At 53.1% G+C, this 27,779-nt stretch overlaps 2 protein-coding genes across 8 annotated transcripts in view; both read left to right on the plus strand.

Moving 5' to 3' along the window:
* The window catches only part of UHRF1 (ubiquitin like with PHD and ring finger domains 1), a 51,711-nt gene extending 38,798 nt beyond the window's left edge, over nucleotides 1-12,913 (plus strand). For all 3 annotated transcript variants that reach the window (XM_004059788.5, XM_004059789.5, XM_019015985.4), the window contains 6 exons: nucleotides 1,375-1,537; nucleotides 1,623-1,760; nucleotides 5,117-5,255; nucleotides 5,436-5,608; nucleotides 7,487-7,591; nucleotides 11,416-12,913. In XM_004059788.5, the coding sequence (XP_004059836.1) occupies nucleotides 1,375-1,537; nucleotides 1,623-1,760; nucleotides 5,117-5,255; nucleotides 5,436-5,608; nucleotides 7,487-7,591; nucleotides 11,416-11,562 (865 nt within the window). In that variant the 3' untranslated portion in view covers nucleotides 11,563-12,913. The remainder of the gene's footprint in view (nucleotides 1-1,374; nucleotides 1,538-1,622; nucleotides 1,761-5,116; nucleotides 5,256-5,435; nucleotides 5,609-7,486; nucleotides 7,592-11,415) is intronic.
* A 7,134-nt stretch (nucleotides 12,914-20,047) lies between these two features.
* KDM4B (lysine demethylase 4B) overlaps nucleotides 20,048-27,779 on the plus strand; it is a 185,892-nt gene continuing 178,160 nt past the window's right edge. For 3 of the 5 annotated variants that reach the window (XM_019015987.4, XM_063701990.1, XM_019015995.4), the window contains exon 1: nucleotides 20,058-20,173. The gene's annotated coding sequence lies outside the window, so the exon portion shown is untranslated. Of the gene's footprint in view, nucleotides 20,174-27,779 lie in introns of all 5 variants that reach the window. The other 2 variants (XM_019015988.4, XM_019015991.3) reach the window with 2 other exon arrangements.

Consider the following 27,779-nt stretch of genomic DNA (forward strand, 5'->3'; position numbering starts at 1 on the left):
GGTCAGGGGTAAAATAGCGTTCCACTGTTGGTAGAAATACAAATTGGAATCATCTTTCTGGAAATCTCTTCTGCCTGTTTGTATGAAGAGCTTTATAAATGATCTATTCTTGACACTCTAACTCCGCTTTGGAAAATGTCTTTAGGAGACCTCTGGCTAGGTAAAAATGTAAGATGTAATGTTTTTCATACCATTATCTAAAACAATTGGCACATAGACACACACACACACACACACACACACACACTCTCACAAAATCAGTAACTAAGTATCTAAAAAAGACATGGGCCATGGGTGGTGTGTCACACGCCTGTAGTTCCAGCACTTTGGGAGGCTGAGGTGGGAGGATTGCTTGAGGCTAGGAGTTTGAGACCTACTTGTGCAACATAAAATTATGAAAAATTAAAATTACAAAAAAGAATTTCAAAAAAGTTAGCTGGTTATGGTCGTGTGGGCCTATAGTCCCAGCTTGGGAGCCGGAGGTGGGAGGATGGCTTGAGCCCAGGAGGCTGCAGTTGAGTAAGGCGTGATCATGCCATTGCATTCCAGCCTGGGTGACAGAGTGAGACACCCTTTCTCTTTTTGTTTGTTTTTTTTAACTGTGTGTGTGTGTGTGTGTACTTTGTTTTGTTTTTTTTGAGGCAGGGTCTCCCTCTCTTGTCCAGGGTGGAGTGTGATCATAGCTCATTGCAGCCTCCACCTCCTTGGGCTCCATTGATCCTCCCACCTCAGCCTCCAGAGTAGTTGGGACTATAGGTGCATGTTACCACGCCTGGCTATTTTTTTTTTTTTTTTTTTTTTGTGGAGATGGGGTTTTGCCACATTGGCCAGGCTGGTCTTGAACTCCTGGGCTCAGGCAATCCTCCTGCCTTGGCCTCCCAGAGTACTGGGATTAGAGGTGTGAGCCATGGCACCCAGCAACCCTGTCTCAAATAAATAGTAGGCTGGGTGTGGCCTATTTTATAAATTATACATATATAACTTTGAAATATTAAATTTTTTTTTTTTTTTTTTTTTTTTTTTTTGAGACAGAACCTCGCTCTGTCACCCAGGCTGGAGTGCAGTGGCATAATCTCGGCTCACTGCAACCTCTGCCTCCCAGACTCAAGCGATTCTCCTGCCTCAGCCTCCTGAGTAGCTGGAATTACAGGCACGCGCCACCACGCCCGGCTAACTTTTGCATTTTTAGTAGAGACGGGGTTTCACCATGTTGGCCAGGCTGGTCTCGAACTCCTGACCTCAGGCGATCTGCCTACTTCAGCCTCCCAAAGTGCTGGGATTACAGGCCTGAGCCACCACTCCCGGCTCCTGTGTTTCCTTTTTTGGGGGGTACATCCTCACCTATAATGCGTGGGGTCCTGACTCTCCCCGCAGGGCGCTGGCTCTCAACTGCTTCGCTCCCATCAATGACCAAGAAGGGGCCGAGGCCAAGGACTGGCGGTCGGGGAAGCCGGTCAGGGTGGTGCGCAATGTCAAGGGTGGCAAGAATAGCAAGTACGCCCCCGCTGAGGGCAACCGCTACGATGGCATCTACAAGGTGAGTGCCCCTTGAGGAGGCCGGGCGCTCTGTCCCCGCCGGGGCTGCCTCTGATGGAGCTGACGCTGATGCCCGCTCCCTGCAGGTGGTGAAATACTGGCCCGAGAAGGGGAAGTCCGGGTTTCTCGTGTGGCGTTACCTTCTCCGGAGGGACGATGATGAGCCTGGCCCTTGGACGAAGGAGGGGAAGGACCGGATCAAGAAGCTGGGGCTAACCATGCAGGTGTGTCTGGGATGGGGGATGGCACTTTGGGAGGCCAAGGCGGATGGATCACTTAGGTCAGGAGTTCAAGACCAGCCTGGCCAACGTGGTGAACCCTCATCTCTACTAAAAATACAAAAATTAGCTGGGTATGGTGGCGGGTGCCTGTAATCCCAGCTACTGAGGTGGCTGAGGCAGGAGAATTGCTTGAACCCAGAAGGTGGAGGTTACAGTGAGCTGAGATTGCACCACTGCACTGCAGCCTGGGTGACAGAGTGAGAGTCCATCTCAAAACAGGAGGACTGCCGGGCTCCATGACGGCTCTGACACTTCCCGCCTGGGCACCACGTGTCCTGCTTGGAGGCTGTCATCCTTGAAGGTCATTGTGGGTCACAGAATGGGCCCTGCGTGGGCTTGTGGTGCTCATGTTCTGGACCGCGCTGAACACTCCAGGAGGCCTCCCGTCTCGGGCCCATGCTTCCCTGGTTTCTCTCTGATCCAGAATAATTTCCAGGGCCCCAGCTGATGGCACCCCCCTAGCTGTCCCATATAAATCCTCCAGTCAGGGGATGATGGGAACGCGCAGATGACATTTGCGTCTCCGCCTGCCGCATCTCAGAGTTGAAAACCAGACTTGCTTGTCTTCGTTCTGTTGGTAAAGGGATCGCTGCAGACCAGTCAGGCATCTGGTGTCTCTGTTTTCACTTCTTGGCTCATCACACACACACACAAAAAAGCAGAAACAAACCAACCAAATTGGTGGATTCCAGAGAGATCTGGATGGAAAAATGGGGAAGATGAATATCCCCAAGCCATCTCTCACCTCCCTGTGGCGATGGGACCTGCCGAGAACTTACTCAGCGAGCGGCGCAGCATTTCGGCACCAGTTAGGATGTGGTCTGTCCATTGCAGGGAGAAGCTTTACAGCAGATGAATCGTGAGACTATTTAAGGAATCTTAATTGCTGTCGAGAGCCTGATGTCCTCTACCCGAGGGGGTCACTCAGGTTGTCTTTTGAATGGATTTGTACAGTGGGGAATTTCAGAAGCTGAGGAAGTAGAGAGAAAAATAGTAATGGGAGAGACAGCCTCAGCTTCTGTTGGGAGTAGGATTTTTTTTGTTTGTTTGTTTTGAGATGGAGTCTTGCTCTGTCGCCCAGGCTGGAGTGCAGTGGTGGGATCTGGGCTCTCTGCAACCTCTGCCTCCCAGGTTCAAGCCATACTCCTGACTCAGCCTCCTGAGTAGCTGGGATTACAGGTGCCCACCACCACGCCTGGCTCAGTTTTTGTATTTTTAGTAGAGACGGGGTTTCACCATGTTGGTCAGGCTGGTCTTGAACTCCTGACCTCAGGTGATCCACCCGCCTCTGCCTCCCAAAGTGCTGGGATTACAGGCGTAAGCCACCGCTCCCAGCATTTTTTTTTTTTTTTTTTGGAGACAGAGTCTCACTCTGTCGCCCAGGCTGGAGTGCAGGCATGATCTCGGCTCATTGCAACCTCCACCTCCCAGGCTCAAGCGACTCTCTCACCTCAGCCTCCTGCATAGCTGGGATCACAGGTGCGTACCACCATGCCCAGCTATTTTTGTATTTCTAGTAGAGACGGGGTTTCGCCATGTTGGCCAGGCTGGTGACCTCAGGTGATCCACCTGCTTCCACCTCCCAAAGTGCTGGGATTACAGGTGTGAGCCGCTGACCCTGGCCAGGATTTTTTTTTTTTTTTTTTTTTATGACTCTCATCTCCATTGCAACATAAAGAATGTGAAAGGAGCTCAAAGATTTCCTGAGACACTGGAGAGTCAGACGTGACTTATAGGTACCTTCGAAATGGAGCGATGATGCCCTGTGAGGACAGAGAGGGCCCGAGTCCTCAGAATCATCAGAGTTTGGCCAGCTAAGGCCCTGGGGTCAGGTGTTCCTAAGTGAAGTTTCTGGGGAAACAGTCATGCTCATTCACTGAAGTAGCCTGCCCTCAGCGCTTGCGGTCCAGACCCATAAGGCTTGAAAACATTCACCCTAGGGTCCCTGGAAGCAAAAGTTTGCCTGCCCTCATGGAAATCGTAAAGACAACGAGATCTTATTGGTGGGATGTGATGCTGAACACGTCACCCGCGTTCGCTCACATTAAATGCGCTTACCCCGACCCTGCCAGGTGGAGCTTGGCCGATTATCTCCTCTTAGTCTCCTCTTGTTGGTAGTGAAGCTTTGCGATTAGACAGGATTAGCCATTGGTCGAGGCTCCACAGTTAACGAAGAGCTGAATGCACAGGCGTCCCCCCCTTACCAGGGGCACACTTCGAAGGTCCTCAGCACATGCTTGAAACCAGAGATAGTACCAAACCGTGGATATATAATTTTTTTTCCATACGTGTGGACTGATGATTAAGTTTAATCTATAGATTAGGCACAGTATGAGATTCACAACCTCTCTTTCGCATCTTAGGCTTCTCTTTAGCATTTCCAAATTGCCAGCATCCCTCCTCTTGCACTTTGGGGCCATTTTTATTTTTGAGACCAGGTCTCGCTCTGTTGTCCAGGCTGGAGTGTAGTGGTGTGATCATAGCTCACTACAGCCTCAAACTCCTGGGCTCAAGCGATTCTCCTGCCTCAGGCTCCTAAGTAGCTGGGACTACAGATGCACACCACCAGGCTGGGCTAATTTTTTAAATTTTTTTTGTAGAGAGGGGATCTTGCTATGTTGCCCAGGCTGGTCTCAAACTCCTGGGCTCAAGCGATCCCCCTGCCTTGGCTTCCCAAAGTGTTGGGCTTATTTAATAAAAATTAGAATGTTTAATATTAATATTTTATATTTAGCCTGTAATCCCAGCATTTTGGATGACTGAGGCAGGTGGATCACTTGAGGTCAGGAGTTCAAGACCAGCCTGACCAACATGGTGAAGCCCCATCTCTACTAAAAGTACAAAAATTAGCTGGGTGTGGTGGCGGGCACCTGTAATCCCAGCTACTCGGGAGGCTGAGGCAGCAGAATCGAGAAGCTGGACAAAGGGAAGGTTCACGTCCCTGCGGGACGATGCAGTGTTTCATCATGCAGTGTGCGTGATGTGAAGTGGCTGTAAAGGGGGAGGAAGGGGCCCCGAGCCGAGGGATGCAGCGCCTCTAGACGTTGGACACTCAGAACAGTGTGCAGTTTACAACTTAGGAATTGTTTCTAGAATATTTCATGTAACATTTTCAGTTGACTTTGGGTCACTGAAACCTCAGCAAAACTAGATAAGGGGGGACTACCCTGTGCTCTTCAGGGGGATTGGGGGTCAGGTGCGTCTGGAAACCCAGACCTGGCAAGGAGGCTGGAGGAGCGGGCTCTGCGTAGCGTGTGGGCCCCGAGCCTGACTCACGGCTGTCCCTCTTTCTCCTGAAGTATCCAGAAGGCTACCTGGAAGCCCTGGCCAACCGAGAGCGAGAGAAGGAGAACAGCAAGAGGGAGGAGGAGGAGCAGCAGGAGGGGGGCTTCGCGTCCCCCAGGACGGGCAAGGGCAAGTGGAAGCGGAAGTCGGCAGGTGAGCATCTCGTGGGTGTGGGGTGAGCGTCTTGTGTGTGTGGGAGCAGGTGGGCATCTCGCGGGTGTGGGGTCGAGGTTGTGTGGACGTGGGAGCAGGTGGGTGTCTCTCCGGCAGCTCGGGCCACACGCCCCTCCCTCGGCCACACGCCCCTCCCTCATGTGCCCCACCCTCTTCCAGGAGGTGGCCCGAGCAGGGCTGGGTCCCCGCGCCGGACATCCAAGAAAACCAAGGTGGAGCCCTACAGTCTCACGGCCCAGCAGAGCAGCCTCATCAGAGAGGACAAGAGCAACGCCAAGCTGTGGAATGAGGTCCTGGCGTCACTCAAGGACCGGCCGGCGAGCGGCAGCCCGGTAGGCACGCACGGCTCACTCGTCGCCCTGATTTGCGTTGATTGCGGTAAAATGCGTGGGGCTTGTTTCCCACGTTCACCGCTTTCCAGTGTACAGCTCAGTGGCACTGAGTACGTTCTTGTGGTTGCACAACCATCACCGCCATCACCACCTCCAGAACTTTCTCCTCTCCCCAGACTGAAACCCTGGCCCTGAAACTGTCACTCCCACCCCCTCCCGAGCCTTGGCACTCGCTCCCCAGCCCCTGCACCCGCTCCCCAGCCCCTGCACCTGCTCCCCAGCTCCGGCACCCCCTGCCATCCTACCTTCTGTCTCTGTCTCCCGGGGCTGTTGCAAAGTGACCCCAAGCCTAGGAGTGCAAAGCGACTCACATCTCACAGCTCTGGGGCTGGGAGCCCGACATGGGCCTTGCTGGGCTAAAGTCAGGGCAGGGACAGGGCTGGGCCCTCCTGGGGGCTCCAGGGGAGAACCAGATTTCTGCCTTTGCCAGCGTCTAGAGGCACTGTATCCCTCGGCTCGGGGCCCCTTCCTCCCCCTTTACAGCTACAGCGCATCTTCTTCCAGTCTGTGAGTCTCACCCTCCCGCCCTCTCTCGGGAGGACCTCGGGGTGACATCAGGCCCCCCGCCTCACCCAGGATGCTTTCCCAGCTCCAGGTCCTTCACTCAGTCCCGCCTGCCACTTCTCTGCTGTGGATGGTGACGTAGTTGCAGGTCTCAGGATTCAGCTGTGGCCGAGGCCATCTCAGTGGTCCCTCTCCTCCCGTTTCCTTCAGGCCACATTCTTCCCAGGGCTTTCTCCCCAGCCCCCACCCCACACTGGGGCAGCCCCTTGCCCCCAGACCTTCACTTGTGTCTCTTTGGTCCCCGCACTTAGCTCCAAGCAGGAGGAGGCGTCTTTCGAGTCATCCGCGGCTGGGCTCCTGGTGGCCCGTGTACTCAGTACACATTCTGTCAGTAGAGACCGTGTCTCTAAATTTTTTTGGTGACAGGGGCTCACCCTGTCACCCAGGCTGGAGTGCGGTGGCATGGACACAGGTCACTGCCTCCTTGAACTCCCAACTCCCAGGCCACACCTATGTTTTTAATTTATTTTGTTTATTTTTATTTTTATTTTTTTGAGATGGAGTTTTGCTCTCATTGCCCGGGCTGGAGTGTGCAATGGCATGATCTTGGATCACTGCAACCTCCGCCTCCCAGGTTCAAGTGAGTCTCCTGTCTCAGCCTCCCAAGTACCTGGGATGACAGGCACCCACCACGCCTGGCTAATCTTGTATTTTTAGTAGGGATGGGATTTCACCGTGTTGGTCAGGCTGGTCTCGAACTCCTGACCTTAGGTGATCTGCTCACCTCAGCCTCCCAAAGTACTGGGATTACAGGCGTGAGCCACCATGCCCGGCCTATTTTTTAAATTTTTGGTAGAGATGGGGTTCTCACTGTATTGCCGGGCTGGTCTTGGACACCTGGCTCAAGCGATCCTCTTGTCTTGGCCTTCCAAAGTTCTGGGATGACAGGCGTGAGCTGCCGCTCCCAGCCAGGAACCTCTCCTAAAGCCCTGTCTTGACTTAGTGCAGGGCGTGCTTGGTGGTGCCAGCTGGTCATATCTGTGTCCTGCCCAGCATCATTGAGGCCGGCGCCCTTGTACTGGCTCCGCCCCATCCTCCCCACCTTGCCACTTGGGGTGTTGGGGACTTCAGGTGAGGCTCATGCCTGTTGGGCCTCTGTTTTTCTCAGAACGGGGACGATCATGGCCCCCGCCTCCTGGAGTGAAGGCTGGGGACAGAATTAGAGGACCCAGGCACATGCGCAGCAGGAAGCCACTGATCTGCGGGAGCCCTGGTCCCGGTGTCTTTGCCGGCCTCACACCCGCTTCCCTCTAGTTCCAGTTGTTCCTGAGTAAAGTGGAGGAGACGTTCCAGTGTATCTGCTGTCAGGAGCTGGTGTTCCGGCCCATCACGACCGTGTGCCAGCACAACGTGTGCAAGGTGAGTAGAGATGGCCGTGGGAGCTGGGTGGAAGGTTCCGGAAGGATGACCTGACCTCCCGTTCCCACATGCCTGCCACTACAGACAGAGGCTTGTTGGCTTTGCTCCGCTCACTCTGCAGCTTTTCTCGGGGCCTTGTTGACTGCTTTCTGGGCAGCCTGTATTACCACGGAGGCCTGTAACATTCTCCCCCAAGTCCTGTGTGGTCAAGGGGCCAGGGTGGGAGAGGATGGGCCACAGTCTTGGCCTAAGGTCTGGAGAGGAGGTGCACATCCCCTAGGGGTCAGGAAAGAAGCCTTCTTGGAGGAGGTGGTCTTACCAGGCAGCATCCCTGGTACCTGGGACAGCAGGTGAAGAAGCCTGGGTGGGAAGCCAGCAGCTGGGGCCTGCAGTGGCTCTGGGCCCTGGGGTGGTGGCCTGGCATGGGCTTTAAACCCAGGACAAGTGGTCAGTCGTAGGAGGGACACAAGATCCCAGCTGATGGTTTTTTTTTTTTTTTTTTTCCCCGAGACAGAGTCTCACTCTGTCGCCCAGGCTGGGGTGCAGTGGCGCAGTCTCCACTCACTGCAAGCTCCGCCTCCCGGGTTCACGCCATTCTCCCACCTCAGCCTCCCGAGTAGCTGGGACTACAGGTGCCGGCCACCATGCCCGGCTAATTTTTTGTATTTTTAGTAGAGATGGGGTTTCACCGTGTTAGCCAGGATGGTTTCGATCTCCTGACCTTGTCATCCACCCGCCTCGGCCTCCCAAAGTGCTGGGATTACAGGTGTAAGCCACCGCGCCCACCCCCCAGCTGATGGTTTTCAAACCGATTGGTTTGGGGCCAGGACAGGGTCTCTTCCCCCCTGTGCTGTGGGCCTTGGGGCTGGATCATTGTCTGGGGTGTGGCCGTCCTGGGCACCGCAGGGTGCTGAGCAGCATCCCTGGCCCCCACCCACTCCATGCCAGGAGCTCCCTGCCTAGTCAAGACAATCACAGACATCCCCAGACACCTTCCAGTGTCCCCTGGGGGCAGAACTGCCCAGGTGGGCAGTGTGGGTCTGGGTGATGGTTTCTCTGCTGCGACCTCTGGCCAGAGCCGGCAGTCCTGGTGGACAGGTATGGAAGGGACTGACCCTGCCACCCCGCGGATCTCCCCAGGCCTCTGAGTTGCTGGCGGTTTTCCTTCCAACTGCAGTCCTGCAGTCCTCTCAGCCATGGGTCACACCCCCGGGTCTCAGACCCCGTGTTTGTTTTCATGCCAGGAGGCAGCTCAGGGAAGGTCAGGAGACGGGGTGTTCCCAGTCATGCCCATGGCATCTCTGCCTCCTCGGGCCCCACCTGCCTCACCCTGTGGCCTGAGTCCCTTCAGCTGTGTGGGCCTCCCTGAGTGCCCTAAGTGAGGTGGCAGAAGGGGTGAGAGGCCATGGTGTCTTTGGGGCTAGTGGTCCGGGTCTGGCCATCTGTCATCTCTCAGGTGTGCAGGCACTAATCCCTCCAAGCCTCAGTTGGCCACAGTGAGAAGGGGCCTGGTAACACTGTCCTGGATGCCAGGTGGTTGTGAAGGTCCTGGCTTAGCCTCTGGCAGGAAGGAGGTGCTCAGGAGGTGGGCACAGGCAGAGGGCTGGCTGTGGGGGGCTATTGGAAGAGGGAGGCCTGGGAGCCCTGTGGCGGTAGGAAGGACCGTGGGGACATTGGAAACCACCTGTCCTGTGCATCGGTGTGAAGGTGCGGAAGCGCTGAGGATGTGAAGGAAGGGGCTAACCAGCATCACTGTGTCCCCACAATCTGTCCTTGCTGCTCTGTTCCAACTTGGGAAGCTCAGCATCAGAGGGGTTCTGGGAAACAGGCTGTGACCTTCCACCTTGATCTTTTTAAATTATAAACTTGAGGCCAGCCGTGGTGGCTAACGCCTGTAATCCCAGCACTTGGGGAGGCTGAGGTGGGAGGATCACTTGAGGTCAGGAGTTTGAGACCAGCCCGGGCAACATGGTGAAACCCCATCTCTACTAAAAATTAAAACAAAATTAGCTGGGTGTGCTGACAGGTGCTACTCAGGAGACTGATGTGGGAGAATCGCTTGAACCTGGGAGGTGGAGGTTGCGGTGAGCCGAGATCGTGCCATTGTACTCCAGCCTGGGTGTCAGAGCAAGATTCTGTCCCCCAAAAAAAAAAAAATTGAAAAAACATTCAGAGACAGCATCTCACTCTGTCGCCCAGGCTGGAGTGCAGTGGTGCCATCATAGCTCATCGCAGCCTTGAACTCCTCGCGGGGCTAAAGAGATCCTCCTGCCTTAGCCTCCTGAGTAGCTGGGGCTACAGGCATACACCACCATGGCCAACATGATGAAACCCTGTCTCTACTAAAAATACAAAAATTAGTCAGGTGTGCTGGTGGGCGCCTGTGATCCCAGCTACTCAGGAGGCTGAGACACGAGAATCCCTTGAACCCGGGAGGTGGAGGTTGCAGTGAGCCAAGATCACGCCACTGCACTCCAGCCTGGGCGACAGAGCGAGACTCTATCTTAAAAAAAAAAAACAACAAAAACAAAAGCCACAGGCTGCCTGGGGCAGGTGACTGTGCTGTGGTCACCAGGCCTCTCCCCCATGTGGCCACCGCCCTCGCCCAGCTGTGTGATGACATGCTGCAGACATGTGCCCCCTGCATAGGCGTCTGCGCACCTGTGTGCGGCGTCTCACTCCTCCCTGGCGTGCAGCCAGCTCGGTGGCATCTTCCCTGTTTGTCTGCTTGGGAAGTGGAGACTCCAGGCCTCTCAGCTCTGTCTTCTCCTGGCTTTCTTCCCCAGGCACGACTTGGTTGATTGAGCTTGAAGTTAGGAATCTGAATCCACCAGACTTGGTTCCTTCCTCCTTTTCCCCTTTCTTCTCATTGACATGTATGTTTATTTTTTATTTTTTTCGAGACAAGGTTTTGCTTTGTCGCTCAGGCTGGAGTGCAATGGCGTGATCATGGCTCACTGCAGCCTCAGCCTCCCTGGGTTCAGGTGATCCTCCCACTTCAGCCTCCGGAGTAGCCACGCCTGGCTAATTTTTTTGTTTTTTCTTTGAGACGCGGAGTCTTGCCCTGTCACCCAGGCTGGAGTGCAATGGCATGATCTCAGCTCACTGCAACCTCCGCCTCCCAGGTTCAAGCCATTCTCTTGCCTTAGCCTCCCAAGTAGCTGGGATTACAGGCATGTGCCTGGCTAATTTTTCTATTTTTAGTAGAGACAGGGTTTCACCATGTTGGCCAGGCTGGTCTTGAACTCCTGACCTCAAGTGATCTGCCCCCCTCAGCCTCCCAGAGTGCTGGGATTACAGGCATGAGCCATGATGCTTGGCCTGATGTGTGTTTATTAAGCATCTACTGTTTACACTGTGCTTGGTGTTGAGAGAGAACACAGCCTCAAAGCTCAGGGAGCATCTGCCCTGTTGTAGATAAGATAAGCATATTAATAATATATAAGATGGCTCCACAGGTGGAAGGAGAGGTGCCGTCTTGAAGGCAGATGGGGTGAGGGGATGGGACTGCCTCTAGGGAGGTGTCAGGGAAGGCCCCATAGGGGAGGTGACTTGAGCTGAGCTGTGAGTGATGAGAGCTGGGGGACTGAGCTGTTAAGCTGCATGACCTGCCAGGGACAAAAGCCTGGAGGCCGGGTGAGTTTGGAATCTTTGAGGGCCTCTAGGGGGGCCAGGCTGGTGATGGGCAGCAGGTGGAAAGTGAGACTGAAGGTCAGAGGGGCCTCTGGACCTGGTGAGACTGTCCCCGCAGTCCTGGGAGAGGTGGCCAGGAGCAAACCTGATGGTGTGGATGGCACTTCTCACGCGCCTGCTGTGTCTTACAGGACTGCCTGGACAGATCCTTTCGGGCACAGGTGTTCAGCTGCCCCGCCTGCCGCTACGACCTGGGCCGCAGCTATGCCATGCAGGTGAACCAGCCTCTGCAGACCGTCCTCAACCAGCTCTTCCCCGGCTACGGCAATGGCCGGTGATCTCCAAGCACTTCTCGACAGGCGTTTTGCTGAAAACGTGTCGGAGGGCTCGTTCATCGGCACTGATTTTGTTCTTAGTGGGCTTAACTTAAACAGGTAGTGTTTCCTCCGTTCCCTAAAAAGGTTTGTCTTCCTTTTTTTTTTTATTTTTATTTTTCAAATCTATACATTTTCAGGAATTTATGTATTCTGGCTAAAAGTTGGACTTCTCAGTATTGTGTTTAGTTCTTTGAAAACATAAAAGCCTGCAATTTCTCGACAAAACAACACAAGATTTTTTAAAGATGGAATCAGAAACTACGTGGTGTGGAGGCTGTTGATGTTTCTGGTGTCAAGTTCTCAGAAGTTGCTGCCACCAACTCTTTAAGAAGGCGACAGGATCAGTCCTTCTCTCGGGTTCTGGCCCCCAAGGTCAGAGCAAGCATCTTCCTGACAGCATTTTGTCATCTAAAGTCCAGTGACATGGTTCCCCGTGGTGGCCCGTGGCAGCCCGTGGCATGGCGTGGCTCAGCTGTCTGTTGAAGTTGTTGCAAGGAAAAGAGGAAACATCTCGGGCCTAGTTCAAACCTTTGCCTCAAAGCCATCCCCCACCAGACTGCTTAGCGTCTGAGATCCGCGTGAAAAGTCCTCTGCCCACGAGAGCAGGGAGTTGGGGCCACGCAGAAATGGCCTCAAGGGGACTCTGCTCCACGTGGTGCCAGGCGTGTGGCTGACGCTGTCCGACGAAGGCGGCCACGGACGGACGCCAGCACACGAAGTCACGCGCAAGTGCCTTTGATTCGTTCCTTCTTTCTAAAGACGACAGTCTTTGTTGTTAGCACTGAATTATTGAAAATGTCAACCAGATTCTAGAAACTGCGGTCATCCAGTTCTTCCTGACACCGGATGGGTGCTTGGGAACCGTTTGAGCCTTATAGATCATTTAAATTCAGTTTTTTTAACTCGGCAAGTGAGAACTTACAAGAGGGTTTTTTTTTTATTTTTTTTTTCTCTTAATGAACACATTTTCTAAATGAATTTTTTTTGTAGTTACTGTATATGTACCAAGAAAGATATAACGTTAGAGTTTGGTTGTTTTTGTTTTTGTATTTTTTTTTTGAAAGGGTTTGTTAATTTTTCTAATTTTACCAAAGTTTGCAGCCTATACCTCAATAAAACAGGGATATTTTAAATCACATACCTGCAGACAAACTGGAGCAATGTTATTTTTAAAGGGTTTTTTTTTCACCTCCTTATTCTTAGATTATTAATGTATTAGGGAAGAATGAGGCAATTTTGTGTAGGCTTTTTCTAAAGTCCAGTACTTTGTCCAGATTTTAGATTCTCAGAATAAATGTTTTTCACAGATAGACTTGATTGTGTCTTCCTATTTGCAAACTGCCTTTGGAGGTTTCTGTCTACTTTTGTGCACTATTTTACAAAAATCCCAGGAGAAACATGAGGCAGGTGGCTTCAGCCCCACTTTACAGATGAGAAAACTGAGACCCAGGAGATGACGGTGACGGGCTGAGGTCCTAACCACAGCCTAGGAGATGCTGGGCTGTTCACTTTGCAGCATCCAGTGCAGGGGTCAGCAAACGACAGCCAATGGGACCCAAGTCAGGACACTGCCTGTCTTTGTAAATAAAGTTTTATTGACACCACCACACCCATTTCTTTATGTATATAGTGGCGTTTACGCTACCATCAGCAGAACTGAGTAGGTACAGCAGAAACCATCTGGACCACAAAGCTGAAAAATACTCACTGCCTGGCCAGCAAAGCTTGCTGGTCTCTTCTCTTGGGAGGATGACTTGAGTGTAGGAGTCTGAGACCAGCCTGTAGACCCCAACTCTACAAATAAATAAAAATATTAGCCAGGTGTGGTGGTGTGTTTCTGTAGTCCCAGCTACTCAGGAGGTTGAGGCAGGAGGCTGGTTGCTTGAGCCCCAGAGCTAGAGGCTGCAGTGAACTTTGATTGCACCACTGTACTCCAGCCTGGGCAACAGAATGAGATGCTGTCTTTAAAAACGTTTAAAAAAAAAAAATTGGGACGGTAAAGGGGCTGCGCCTTGCAGATTAATTAATTCACATCAACCTATTACTGGTGCCTTTTATTGATGGTTAAGTAACCATATGGGCAGATTTGTTTTGTTTTTGAGACAGTCTTGCCCTGTTGTCCAGGCTGGAGTGCAATGGTGTGATCACAGCTCATTGCAGCCTCCAACTCCTGGGCTCAAGTGATCCTCCCATCTCAGCCTCCCGAGTAGCTGGTACCACAGGCATGCAGCACCATAACTGGCAAATTTAATTTTTAATTTTTTTTTTTTTTTTTTGGAGAGACGGGATCTCATTATGTTGCCCAGGCTGGTCTCCAACTCCTGTGATTAGGCGATCCTCCCATCTTAGCCTCCCAAAGTGCTGGGATTACAGACGTGAGCCACCATGTGCAGCCTGGAGTTTCTTTTTGAGGTGGTAAAAATGTTCTAAAATTGATGGTTGCACATGTCTGTGGATATACTAAAATCCACAGAATTGTGCACTTTATTTTTATGTTTTCCTTTTTTTTTTTTTTTTTGAGACAGAGTCTTGCTCTGTTGCCCAGGCTGGAGTGCAGTGGTGTGATCTCGGCTCACTGCAAGCTCCGCCTCCTGGGTTCACGCCATTCTTCTGCCTCAGCCTCCCAAGTAGCTGGGACTACAGGTGCCCACCACCACACCCGGCTAATTTTTTTGTATTTTTAGTAAAGACAGGGTTTCACCGTGTTAGCCGGGATGGTCTCGATCTCCTGACCTCGTGATCCGCCCCCCTTGGCCTCCCAAAGTGTTGGGATTACAGGCGTGAGCCACCGCGCCCGGCCAGAATTGTGCACTTTAAATGGGTGAATTGTACGGTATGTGGATTATACCAGAAATATGTCAAGTGTGAACGTGAAGATAAGAAAGATTCCCAGTTCTTGAAGGAAACTCCATAAATGTCCCCAGTGGGCCCTTCCTAGAAAACACTAAAGTGGGTTCATTGTTGAGATTGCTGCCTTCTTTTTGATTTTTCTCTCACTTTAAAGAACAATGTCATGTTTAAAAAATGAGCAAAACCCAGAAAAGTATTTGTGGAACTGTTTTGCCACCGACTTTAATCTTGGGCATATTTCTTTCCTGGTTCACTTAAAAAAATTTCTTTGGCCGGGTGCGATGGCTCACACCTGTAATCGCAGCACTTCAGGAGGCCGAGGTGGGCGGATCACCTGAGGTCGGGAGTTTGAGACCAGCCTGTCCAACATGGTGAAACCCCATCTCTACTAAAAATACAAAAATAAGCTGGGCATGATGGTATGAACCTGCAATCCCAGCTACTTGGGAGGCTGAGACAGGAGAATCGCTTGAACCCAGGAGGTGGAGTTTGCAGTGAGCCGAGATCACACCACTGCACTCCAGCCTGGGCAACAGAGCGAGACTCTGTCTCAAAAAAAAAAAAAAAAAAAAAAGTCTTTGATTCAAGATCTCACTTTGTCACCCAGGCTGGAGTACAGTGGTGGTGTCATCATAGCTCGCTGCAGCCTCAAACTCCCATGCGCAAGCAATCCTCCTGCATCAGCCTCCTGAGTAGCTGGGACTACTACAGGTGCAAACCACCATGCCTGGCTACTTTTTTAAAGAGAGAAATATATATTTTAGTAGAGAGAAGTCTCACTTTGTTGCCCAGGCGGTCTGGAACTCCTGGTCTCAAGCCATCTTCCTGTCTGGGTCTCCCAAAGTTCCGGGATTACAGATGTGAACTACCATGCCCACCCTAAAAATCTTTAACAGCTCTATGGAGATAACAGTTCAGGTAATATAAAGGTCACCCTTTTAAAGCATACAGTTCAGTGGTTTTATTTTACTGTGTTGTTTTTGAGACAGTCTCGCTCTGTTGCCCAGGCTGGAGTGCAGTGGCAAGATCTCTGCTTACTGCAACCTCCCCCTCCCGGGTTCAAGTGATTCTTCTGCCTCGGCCTCCCAAGTAGCTGGGATTACAGGCATGCACCATCATGCCCGCCTAATTTTCATATTTTTAGTAGAGACAGGGTTTCACCATGTTGGTCAGGCTGGTCTCGAACTCCCGACCTCAGGTGATCCGCTCGCCTCGGCCTCCCAAAGTGTTGGGATTACTGGTGTGAGCCACTGTGCCTGGCCAGCTTAGTGGTTTTAGTATAGTCAATACAGCTATGCAGCCATCACCACCATCTAATTACAGAACTTTAACATCCATACAGAAAGAAACCTCATACCCTTCTGCAGTCTTGCCCTGTGTCCCTCCCCCAGCCCCTGCAAGCCACGAATCCTCTTTCTATCCTTACGGATTTGCCTGTCCTGGACATTTCATATAAATGGAATTATACTGTATTCTTTTGTGTCTGGCTTCTGTCACTAAGGATGGAATTTTCGAGGTTCATCTGCATTGTAGCCTGTGTCAGAGCTTTATTCCTTTTCATGGCTGAGTAATATTCCACTGTACGGATGGGCCACCTTTGATAATCCCCGTCTGACTTGTTTTAAGACGTGGTCTTGCTCTGTTGCCCAGGCTGGAGTGCAGTGGCATAATCTCAGCTCTGCAACCTCCACCTCCTGGGTTCAAGCGATTCTCCTGCCTCAGCCTCCCGAGTAGTTGGGATTACAGGTGTGCACCACCATGCCTGGCTAATTTTTTTGTATTTTTGGTAGAGACGGTGTTTCACCATGTTGGCCAGGCTGGTCTCGAACTCCTGACCTCAAGTGATCTGCCCTCTTCGGTCTCCCAAAGTGCTGGGATTACAGGCGTGAGCCACTGCGCCTGGCCTGTATTGTTTTTTATTTTTAAGAGACAAAGTCTCACTTTGTCACCCAGGCTGGAGTACAGTGGCATGATCATAGGTCACTGCAGCCTCGACCTTTTGGGCTCAAGGGATCCTCCTGCCTCTGCCTCCCAAAGTGCTGAGATTACAGTCATGAGCCATGAAGCCCAGTCCCCAACTGCTTTTTTTTTTTTTTTTTTTGGAGATAGTCTCCATGGCCCAGGCTGGAGTGCAGTGGTATAATCTCAGCTCACTGCAGCTGCCTCCTGGATTCAAGCGATTCTCGGGCTTCCCCTCTCTAGTAGATGGGACTACAGGCATGCACCACCACACCTGACCGATTTTTGTAGTTTTTGTAGAGATGGGGTTTTTGCCGTGTTGGCCAGGCTGGTCTCGAACTCCCGGGCTCAAGTGATCCTCCTGCCTCAGCCTCCCAAAGTGCTGGGATTACAGCCACTGCACCCGGCGTCCCATTTCAATTTGTTAATGCAGCAGACCAACCCATAAGAGGGAAGGGCATCTATTGAAGCATTGAACATTTTTGTGCTCCACACCTTGCCTGTCTAGAAAGATTGAGGGAGACCAGTCAGAAATTGAGCATTGGGCCTGCTAACTGGGGATTCCTTGACGTCTGAAAGCCAAGCCAAGCCTCCTGGTCTTGTTTAGGAGGAGGTCCCCAAGCATTCCCTGCCCCAGTCCTTTGTGAGATTTGCATCTGACTGCAAAGGATGGAAGAAAACCAGGGCAATTAGGTGAGTGTTCTCTAAATTAATCTGCCCATTAAAATATTCTAAAGAGCATTTCCTTCCTTTTTGGAGGATGAGGACTTCTACTTATCTGACAGCAATTCTAGTGTGTTTTTAACATTTTAATATGAAGAGTTTCCAAAACTTGGAAAGAATCGGATTTGGAAAGAATCGGATGGTGAACTCTCAGACCTACCATCTAGATTCTATGATCATGTTAAGTTTTTCTCATAAGAGATGGCATGAAAACATTGTCTAAGCAAAATAAAGTGGAGAACCCATTTGGGTTCCTTGGTTAAAAACATTTATATTGTCTGCGAAATCTAAACACCCCCACTGTCTTAGAGAATATACTTGGAAGTAGAACAAAAAGCCCTATGTATGTGGTACGTGGGGTGGGGACTCTTTCCCTTCATGATTGCACTTCTTCTTTTTTTTTTTTTTTTGAGACAGGGTCTCATTCTGTTGCCCAGGAGTGCAGTGGTGTGATCATGGCTCACTGCAGCCTCGACCTCCTGGGCTCAAGTGATCCTCCCTCAGCCCCCAAAGTAGCTGGGACCACAGGCGTGTGCCTGCACAATCAACTCGGTTTTTATTTTTAGTAGAGAAGAGGTCTTGCTCTGTTGCCCAGGCTGGCCTGAAACTCCTGGGATCAAGTGATCCTCCCACCTTGGCCTCCCAAAGGGCTGGGATTACAGATGTGAGTCACTACACCCAGCCTGTTTTTAAATTTTGTTTTTACTTTTTATTTTGAGACGGGGTTTGACTCCGTCACCCAGGCTGGAGTGCAGTGGTGTAATCAACGGCTCACTGCAGCCTCCACTTCCCTGGGCTCAGGTGATCCTTTCGCCTCAGCCCCCGAATAGCTGGGATTATACGCGCGTGTCACCACGCCCAACTTTTGTAATTTTTTTGGTAGAGACGGAGTCTTGCTATATTGCCCAGCCTGTTCTCAAACTCGTGGGCTCAAGTGATCTGCCCATCTCAGCCTCCCAAAGTGCTGCGATGCCAGGCATGACCTGCAATTAAATCTTAACTCCATGTGGAATATATGAATATGGTCCCATAAGAATTTAAAACACCCAGAGCTGCTTAAATTCTCCTTTGACTTCTCTGTTTACCAGCGTGCAGCTTTCCTTCTCTCCCCAAGGATTAAGTTAGTTTCTTCAGTTTAGGAGTACCTTTTTCTGTGCATTGACAAGCTTGTGTGCTCTTAAAAACCTCATGATACCGGTTTCTGTGTGTGTTTCCATATTTATTTTATTGAGTACAGGATTCTGGACCACTGTCCCTAGCTCAGTGGTTGGGAGATATTTCATGATTGCATACAGATCGGCCTTCTCTTTTTTCTTTTTCTTTTTTCTTTCCTTTTTTGAGACAGAGTCTCACCCTGTTGCCCAGGCTGAAGTGCAGTGATCTCGACTCACTGCAACCTCCGCCTCAGCCTCTGGAGTAGCTGGGATTACAGGCATACGCCACCATGCCTGGCTAATTTTGTATTTGTTAATAGAGACAGGTTTTTGCCATGTTGGCCAGGCTGGTGTCGAACTCGACCTCAGGTGTTCCACCCGACTCGACCTCCCAAAGTGCTGGGATTACAGGTGTGAGTCACCGCGCCCGAGCCACAGCACGGGGCCTGGCCTCCTTTTCAATTGCTACATAGTAAGTATTCCAGAGTACTGATTGCTATTAAGTTACTTCTCTAATCCCCCACTGATGGATAGTTAGTGCAAAACATTGGAAACAGTTGCAGACAGCCCTGCCGCCGGCATTCTTGAATTGTGTAAGCTCCAGACCTTTTCTCTGGGTACATCACCTCCAGGAAGAACTGCTGGCTGGGTTATCGGGTGGTGGATGCACTTAGGATGTTATTAGAAAATGTCAAATTGCCCAATTTACACTCCTGCCAGTCCAAATGGGGGCATGCCCACACCCCTGCGTGGTCCAGTACACAATGAATGCTCATTTTGTGAAGTCACAGGGTCAAATCTTTCTCCGTGCCTCATCCCACTTAATCCTTGCAACATTCTCAAGAGGCGGGTAGACGGGGTGTGGCCACTACCATCATATCCACTGCACAGTTGGAAACAGACTCAGCGAGGTTACTTTGCTGGAGGTCAACCACAGTGAGGCATGGGGCCCGGCTTAGCTTTGAATCCAGGTCAGAAAGCACCAAAGCTCATTCTCTCCCATACATTTTAGGGAACTCGGGGAGAGGGACCCTAACTATTCCGAAGGCCTTGCCCCTTGGCAAAGGTTTGTTGATTGTGATGGGAATAGACCTACGGTGGCGGGGTGGAGGCTCTTGCTGCTTTACCCTATGTTCTCGGTTCTCCTCCTTTGCAAAACGGATCGCTACGTCTCCTTGCTTGGCACTTTGCAAATTGGGGAACGCTACGCCCACGTTCCGGCCACGGGTTTCGAACCTCCAGCCTGCACATTCCCGGCCGGTGCTGATGCTGTGCTGGGTCTCACGTACTCAGCCGCCTCCTGATAACCAGGGCGGGGCCCGGAGCTTGCGGGCAGTGATTGGCACCTGCCCCAGCCTGTCCGCGCCTCGGGCTGGCCCCTCAAGCCAATACTGGCTCCTCTCTGTGCGGTCGTCGGGCGGGCCCTGAGGCTCCCTTGTCAATCCAAGGCCCAGCTGCCGTCGGGTTGGTCGCGGCAGCCTTGGCTGGCGTGCGCCCCCTCCAATGAGAACAGAGCCGGTCAGCGGGCACGTGGGTGGGCGCCGGCGTGTCCCCGCCGGTCTGCCAATGAAGAGGCGAGGCCGGCGTTTGTCCCCGCCCAATCGTGGCGCGCGGTGGGCGGGCCGTGCGGTGTTGATGGGCCCGGCGGAGGGGAGGGGCGGAGCTGTCAGCTCCGGCCAATGGGCGCTCGGGCGTGGGTCCGGCAGCCAATGGCAGTCGGGGCGGAGCTGGCGCGCGGCCTTATAAGCCCCCCCGCGAGCGCTCGCGGAGGGCTCGGTCGCCAGCAACCGAGCGGGGCCCGGCCCGAGCGGGGCCTGGGGGTGCGACGCCGAGGGCGGAGGAGCGCGCGCCGCTGCTCCCGGACCGGGCCGCGCACGCCGCCTCAGGTGAGCCCACGGGGAGGCCGCCTGGCCGTGTCCGAGCGCGGACCCCGCCGCCATGGCCGCCCCCGCGTCGCGGCTCGGGGCTGCGGGCGCGCCCGGGACTCGAGGCCCAGGCCTCGGGCGCGGCCTGCTCGGGCCGGGCCTCGCGCTTTGTCCGGGCCGGCGGGGCGGTTGGGGGCGTTAACCGCCCGGCCCGGGGGCGCCCGCTGGTTTTCGGGCGGGGGCGGCGGGGCCGGACAATGGCGGGGCGCGCCCAGGGGCGGGAGCGGGGGCCCCTTCCCGGGCCGGGGGCGCGCGGGGGCTGGGCACAGACGGCCCCGGCGCCCCGCACAAAAGATGACAGCGTGGGTGGCCCCGGCCGGGCCCTTTTATCACCCGGGACAACCCTCGGCGTATTATTATTATTATTTTTTAAAGAAAGCAAGAAAAAGAAAAAAGACCCCAGCCCCTGGGTAACCCCCGCCTGCGTTTCTGGCCCTTTGGGCGCCAGAGGGGCTAAGGGGAAGCCCCCAAGCTGGACACCCAGGGATGCCCCCTAAATGCCTATCATTGCTCCTGCACTGCCCCCACCTCCGGTCAACCTGCTATGCCTTGGTTGCTTCCAAACTTGCCCCCCTGTACGTACCCGAAACCCCCACCCCGCCATAAGCATATGCAATCTGGATTTCAGAAAAAAATCATCTTGCTATGCAACGGCAGCCTCCACGAGTCTCTCCGTCCCTCCCCCTTCCAGCCTGATCGCCATCTCGAACGAAGCCCCTGCTCTAGAGAAATGAATTGAGGAGTTGCTTCCGCCGAGACCCCTTTTCTGTGTCCCCCGTGGACATCCCCCTGGGAGCTGGGGACGGACTCGCTCTGAAATCTGCTTGACCTGGGGTCTGCCAGGGCCCAGGTCTGCGCTCAGTGGTGGCCATGACAATCAGGCAGGACGGGGGACTCTGTCCACCTGGGCACGGTGGAAGGTTTTAAGGGGCATGTTTTCCGCCCCTGGGGGCAGTGGAGGCGTGGACTGCTTTTGGGTGCATCCCATCTGTTTGCTTGGGGGAGGATGCTTTTGTTTTAATAATTTAGCAGCACCCTGTGAGGAAGTGTTCCCCGAGTTGTGAAACTAGTGAGAAGGTGGTTCAGCTCCGTGGAGCCTAGTGATCCTGTCATATGTGAAGAGCGTCTTTTTCCATGTGTTTCTGGCTGGGGCGTGTGTTCAGCAAGTTCCTTTGGGTCCCACCGGGTGCCTGCACTGTCTTGGGATCTCTGGATACTGGACTGAATTCAAGGGATTGGTGCCCTGCCCCACTCCTCTGCCTCAATGGCCATTTATCAGAATGTCCCCGGGCTGGAGAATGCTCCTAAAAACAGCAGCAGTCCTAAAGCAGGCTCATTAGACGACTCCTGTGGGCTTTTATCACTGCCGTTATGGGAGCTAATGACTCCCCTAATTCTCCAATAATAGCTTCCTTATGAGCCACCAGGAGGGTTTGTCAACACACGGGGTCGGCCTTCTCCTGCAGCCCCTGCTGAAGCAGTGGGCATCCTCTCTCCGCTTTGCAGTTTGTTTTGAAACCCTGAAGGTCGGAGTGTAAAGCCGTGGTAGAGTCAACTTCTGTCTGAGCCTAGGATTTCTGGGACTTGCCAGCCTCGTCTCCGTGTGTCTGATTGGACACCTGGCAGGTCCGGGCGCTCCCCCTCCTTGAGCCGGCGACACCAGGACGGGTCAGACTGTCCTGGCCTAGAGGAGGTCACCGCTGGGGAGGAAAAGGGGGTAACGGAGATTCTGCCGCACAGACGGGTGTCTGTGTACAGGCTGTTTTGGTGGAAGCGTGTACTGTGTCAGGAGCTGCGGGTGCCTGTGTGTGCACGTGTGTGTTTAGTTGCTGAGACCTGAAATATATATGTCCTAGTAACAATCGGTTTGCTCGCATTTTCTAACCCTTTCCTCTTTGGGGAGGGGGCTGCTAACAAGATGTTAACTGCTGGCGCTTAAAGGTATAGCTGATCAGCCACCGCACAGCACCCCGCCTGGCCTTTGTTGTACTTTTCTGTCTCATGGAAGAGACCCTTCCTCAGCCTGCCCTGTCTTCAGTCCCTGTCCCGTCCTGCAGGAGCCCTCTGGGGTGGCCAGGGGCCGTCCTCTGTGTCCTTCTCTCCCACCTGACCACTCTGCCTGTACTTTAATTCCTAATTTCTCTGTCTCCTCTGCTGGTTTCCTGCCCCTGTTTGTCCTATGCCCCACCCACTCCCTGATGAGCCGGGGAGGAGCCTCAGCTCTGGGGAAGCCATCTGTCCTCGGTTCCATCTGACACCTGTGGGGACGTGCCTTGGGGTCATGCGTTCACCTGGTGTGGGGCTGCTAGGTTTCCAGTGCCGAGTGCCATGCCGGGACAGATTGGGAGGAGTCCCTGGCTCCTGTGGGTTTAGAGTGTAGTGGGGGAAAGGGTGAGCTGGCTGCCCAGGGCCTGGTCACAGCTGGAATGGTGGCGTGCAGTCTGCTGCCCTCGGGCCCAGCTCAGGGAGCAGGCAGGAGGAGGCAAGGCTGTTGAGGGCCTGAGGTGCATTTGTAGGTGGCTTTGTTCCCTGGATCGGGGAGCAGAATTGGGGGTTCAGAGCTGGGTGACCTTGACCCAGTCACTTGCTCAGTGACAAAGCAGATCGGGGGCACTAAATCTTTCCGAGCCCACTGGGCAGGAGGGGACGGAGAGCAGATGAACAGGATGGGGGCTCGGGGCCGGGGGAGCTCCGCAGGCCTGCACTGGTCACCGCCATGTCAGATGGGCCGTCCTCATCCACAGCCTTACCCTAGGCTCCTGGCTCAGCTCCAGGGACCTGCCATGAGGCAGCTCGATGGGGCCTTCAGATGCCACAGCCCTCCCCCTTCCTGCCCCAGGGGTCTCTGCTCCTGGCTTAGGATGCCGGACAGAAGAGCAGGGGCCCAGCCTGGGCTCCGTTCTCATCTGGTGGTCTTGGCGACGTCTCTGGGTCTCTGCCCTCTGTCCCATGCCCCACACAGGCTTCAGAGTTGGAGAGACCTGGATTCAGATCCCTCCTCTGAGGCAGTCACTTTCCCTCTCTGGGCCTTGCTTTGTTCATCTGTAAAATGGGTGTAATGGGAACACCTCCCTCCCAGGTGGTTGTGAGGATCAAAGCGGGTAAAAGGCGCTGAAGCTTGCAGGATGCCAGGAGCTCTGAGTTCGGAGCCGGTTTATTACACGGCAAGGCCCTGCTGCCCTGTCAGGGTCTCCCCACCTCTGCCCTGTCCACGTTCTGGGCTGGGACATTCTGTGGCAGGGCTGTCCTGGGCACGGTAGGGTGAGTGTGAACAATATCCCTGACCACCACCCACCAGATGCTAGTAGCACCCTGTCCCCTAAGCGGTAGCAACCAAAAATGTCCCCTGGGAAGCACTGTCAACCCCTAAGTGAGAACCTTGGACTTGGCCTTCAGCCCTGCAGTAGCTCATGGTGTGCTGTGACCGTGATGGGCCTCAGCTCCCTTTCTTTCCTCCCCAGTCACCCTTTAGCAGTGAGTGACTCCTATTTGCAAACTGTGTCCCGGACACACTCCTCACCTGGTTGTTCAGGTTCTCCGTCACTGTCCTTCTGCCCTTCCAGGGTGGCAGCTTCCACCTGAGAGGAGAGGAGCCCCCACGGGGTCCCCTGCACGCCCTGCACTGAAGGGCAGCCTGGCATCTGTGGGGTCTTCTGGGCTGCTCTCTGGCCTCTGAGCTCCGGGTCTTCCTGGGCTGCTCTCTGGCCTCTGAGCTTTGGCAGGTCCTTGCCCAGGCTTGTTGGCTGCCCCCAGGGGTGGCACTTCCACACCCTCCCAGTCACCATAGCCCTGACCTGTCGATTTGCCAGATAGTTTTCTTTAAGTCCATTTAAAAATGACTCACCTCTTTGATCTTGGCCTCTTCCTGAACAGTAATGTCCCCAGAGTTGTGGAACGTTAATGTGCTAGTTGCACATACTTTTATTTATTTATTTTGAGACAGAATCTCACTCTGTCACCCAGGCTGGAGTACAGTGGCTAGATCTCAGCTCACTGCAACCTCCGCCTCCCGGGTTCAAGTGATTCTCTGGCCTCAGCCTCCCGAGTAGCTGGGATTACAGGTGCCTGCCACCACACCCTGCTAACTTTTGTATTTTTAGTAGACACGGGGTTTCACCATGTTGACCAGGCTGGTCTCAAACTCCTGACCTCAAGTGATCCACCTGCCTCGGCCTCCCAGAGTGCTGGGATTACAGGCATGAGCCACTATGCTTGGCCAAGTTGCACATACTTTTACTAATTCGCATTCAAATGAGCTTAACCACTATACTAAAAAAAAGAAAATTTGTATCTTCCCAAATACTGAGGCGGGAGTGGATTGACGAATTGATGTTTCTTGGTTTTTGGACAAATTAATTTTCAAGCTCACTCCCTGCGTGACTGGCCTGTTCTAGGATGCTGGGCTTGGTTAGATCTGGGTCCGTCTATTCCCTCCTGCTCCCTTGAGGAGCTCGGAAAATGGCCTTCCCTGTTGGGGCGGGGAACATGGGAAGTCTCTACCTCCTGCTTAGTTTTGCTGTGAACCTAAAACTGCTCTCTGAAACAAAGTATATTAAAAAAAAAAACAAACAAAAACTGGCTGGGTGCGGTGGCTCACGCCTGTAATCCCAGCACTTTGGGAGGGTGAGGCAGGCGGATCACCTGAGGTCAGGAGTTCGAGAACAGCCTGGCCAACATGGTGAAACCTCGTCTCTTCTAAAAATAAAAAAATTAACTGGGCGTGGCGGTGCACACCTGTAGTCCCAGCTACTTGGGAGGCTGAGACAGGAGAATTGCGCCGAGATCCTGCCACTGCACTCCAGCCTGGGTGACAGGGCAAGACTCCGTCTCAAAAAAATAAATAAGTGGCTGGGCGCAGTGGCTCATGCCTGTAATGCCAGCACTTTGGGAGCCGAGGCGGGCAGATCACGAGGTCGGGAGATCGAGACCATCCTGGCTAACACCGTGAAACCCCCTCTCTACTAAAAATGCAAAAAAAATTACCCGGGCGTGGTGGTGGCCGGCGCCCCTAGTCCCAGCTACTTGGGAGGCTGAGGCAGGAGAATGGCGTGAACCCGAGAAGCGGAGCTTGCAGTGAGTCGAGATCGCGCCACTGTACTCCAGCCTGGGCGACAGAGCGAGACTCCATCTCAAAAATAAATAAATAAATAAATAAATAAGTAAATAAATACGTAAAATAAAAAACTGGCCAGGTGCGGTGGCTCACGCCTGTAATCCCAGCACTTTGAGAGGCCGAGGCGGGAGGATCACCTGAGGTCAGGAGTTTGAGACCAGCCTGGCCAACATGGTGAAATCCCATCTCTACAAAAATACAAAAATCAGCTGGGCATGGTGGTGGGCGCCTGTAGTCCCAGCTACTCGGGATGTGGGGGCACGAGAGTCTCTGGAACCTGGGAGGCAGAGGCTGCAGTGAGCCAAGATCACACCACTGCACTCCAGTCTGGGAGACAGAGCAAGACTCTGTCTCCAAAAAAAAAAAAGGTAGTCAAAGGAGTAAAAACCAAAACAAACAAACAAACAAAAGATTTTCCCCTGCTCAGAACCTTCCGGTGACTTCCTATTGCCCTTGGGAAAAATTCCGGGCCCTTTCGCGTGGCCCCTTCGCTCTGTCATCTGTGGCCTTGTCCTTCCTTCCTTTCCTCCCTTTCTCCCTCCTGCACCTGCTCCTTTCCTGGCACAGCCGCCTTCCCTGCCCGCCCTTCCCTGCCGCAGGACCTGTGCACTTGCTGTGCCCGCTGCCTAGGTCTCTTTCCACCCAGCCGGCTCCTTATCACTCTAGTCACTTCCCTTCCCTGCTTCTCCTCCTTTGCATGTCACACGATCAGAGCTGGGTATTAGTCTGTTTGTGTATCTGTTTGTCTCATCTACTAGGGCAGGGGCTTTTTCTGGAAGGGCCGGAGAGTAAATATTTTTGGCTTTGTAAGCCAGAGGTCATCTCTGTCCAGACCATTCTGCTTTGCCGTTGTAGCAAGAAAGCTCCCGTGGGTGAGTGTGCCTGTGTTTCAGTAAAACTTTATTTATGGACACAAACGTGAATTCCGTGCAATTTTTACATTATAAGACATTTTTCTTCTTTTGCTTTTTTTTTTCCTCCAACGACTAAAAAATGTCAAAACCATTCTTAGACTGCAGGCTGTACAAAAACAGGTGGCGGGCAGGATTGAACCTGTGGGTTGTAGTTTGCAAATACCTGGCTAGGGTGTGAGGGCCACATTACGGAATGCTATGGAAACCACGTCAGCCTCGCGACCCCTAGGATGTACGGCAGCTCCTTAGACATGGTGGGTGTTGAGTGGACATTCCTTGTTGAGTGAATGAATTTTTTTTTTTTTTTTTTTGAGACAGAGTTTTGCTCTGTGGCCCAGGCTGGAGCGCAGTGGGCTGATCTCGGCTCACTGCAACCTCCACCTCCCGGATTCAAGCGATTCTCCTACCTCAGCCTCTTGAGTAGCTGGGATTACAGGTGCATGCCACCACGCCCAACTAATTTTTGTATTTTTAGTAGAGATGGGATTGCGCCATGTTGGCCAGGCTGGTCTCCAACTCCTGACCTCAGGGCGTCCGCCTGTCTCGGCCTCCCAAAGTGCTGGGATTACAGGCGTGACCCACCGTGCCCAGCCTGAGTGTGAATTTGTATCTTCCCAACTTCAAAGCATTTAGAGTCATATTCTAGCCTTGAAAAAAAAAAAATGGGTCATGGCCGGGTGCGGTGGCTCACGCCTGTAAACCCAGCACTTTGAGAGGCCGAGGCGGGAGGATCACCTGAGGTCAGGAGTTCGAGACCATCCTGACCAATATGGAGAAACCCTGTCTCTACTAAAAATACAAAATTAGTCGGGCGTGGTGGTGTATGCCTGTAATCCCAGCTTGTTGGGAGGCTGAGGCAGGAGAATCGCTTGAACCCTGGAGGCAGGGGTTGCAGTGAGCTGAGATCACGTCACTGCACTCCAGCCTGGGCGACAAGAGGGAAACTCAGTCTCAAAAAAAAAAAAAAAAGGGTCATGGGTCATTTCAAGGATCCTTAAAACTGCAGGAATGTGAGAAAATGCGATGCTGACATCCACCCAGACAGCCTCACCATAAAGGAGGGAAAAAACAGCTACAAACAGTGTAGGTGGGGGGAATGCTTCGCTGTTTCAGACGCCAGACTCTCTTGCTCTGGGGTTCACGCGGCTGCCTTTCTGTTACAGCTCACCAAGCGTCAGAAGCACGTCGAGCCGTGTACTCGGCCCAAGGAGTTCAGTGTGACCTGGCAGGAACTGAGGGTTTGTTTAAAAGGAAGACAGCATTGCACAATTTCACAAGGCTTTTGTTTTGTAAGCATCGGAACTCTACTCGTTACCAGTGCTAGCGCCCCCGATGGGAGGGGCAGGGGAGTCGCAGATGGTGGTTTCTGCTGTCCCTGAGCACAGAAAGCCTTGTGAGCGAGGCGGCTTATCCGGTGCAGAGCTGAGCTTTGTAGAGTGAGTGGACAAGTGCCCGTCGGTGGCCATCGTGCGGTCAGTGGCCGAGTGGGGGACTGTGCCCGGCCACACTTCCTTTGTCTCACTCTTCTCCTGGCTGACAG

This window comes from Gorilla gorilla, chromosome 20 (genome assembly GCF_029281585.2).
Source record: "Gorilla gorilla gorilla isolate KB3781 chromosome 20, NHGRI_mGorGor1-v2.1_pri, whole genome shotgun sequence".
Taxonomy (NCBI): domain Eukaryota; kingdom Metazoa; phylum Chordata; class Mammalia; order Primates; family Hominidae; genus Gorilla; species Gorilla gorilla.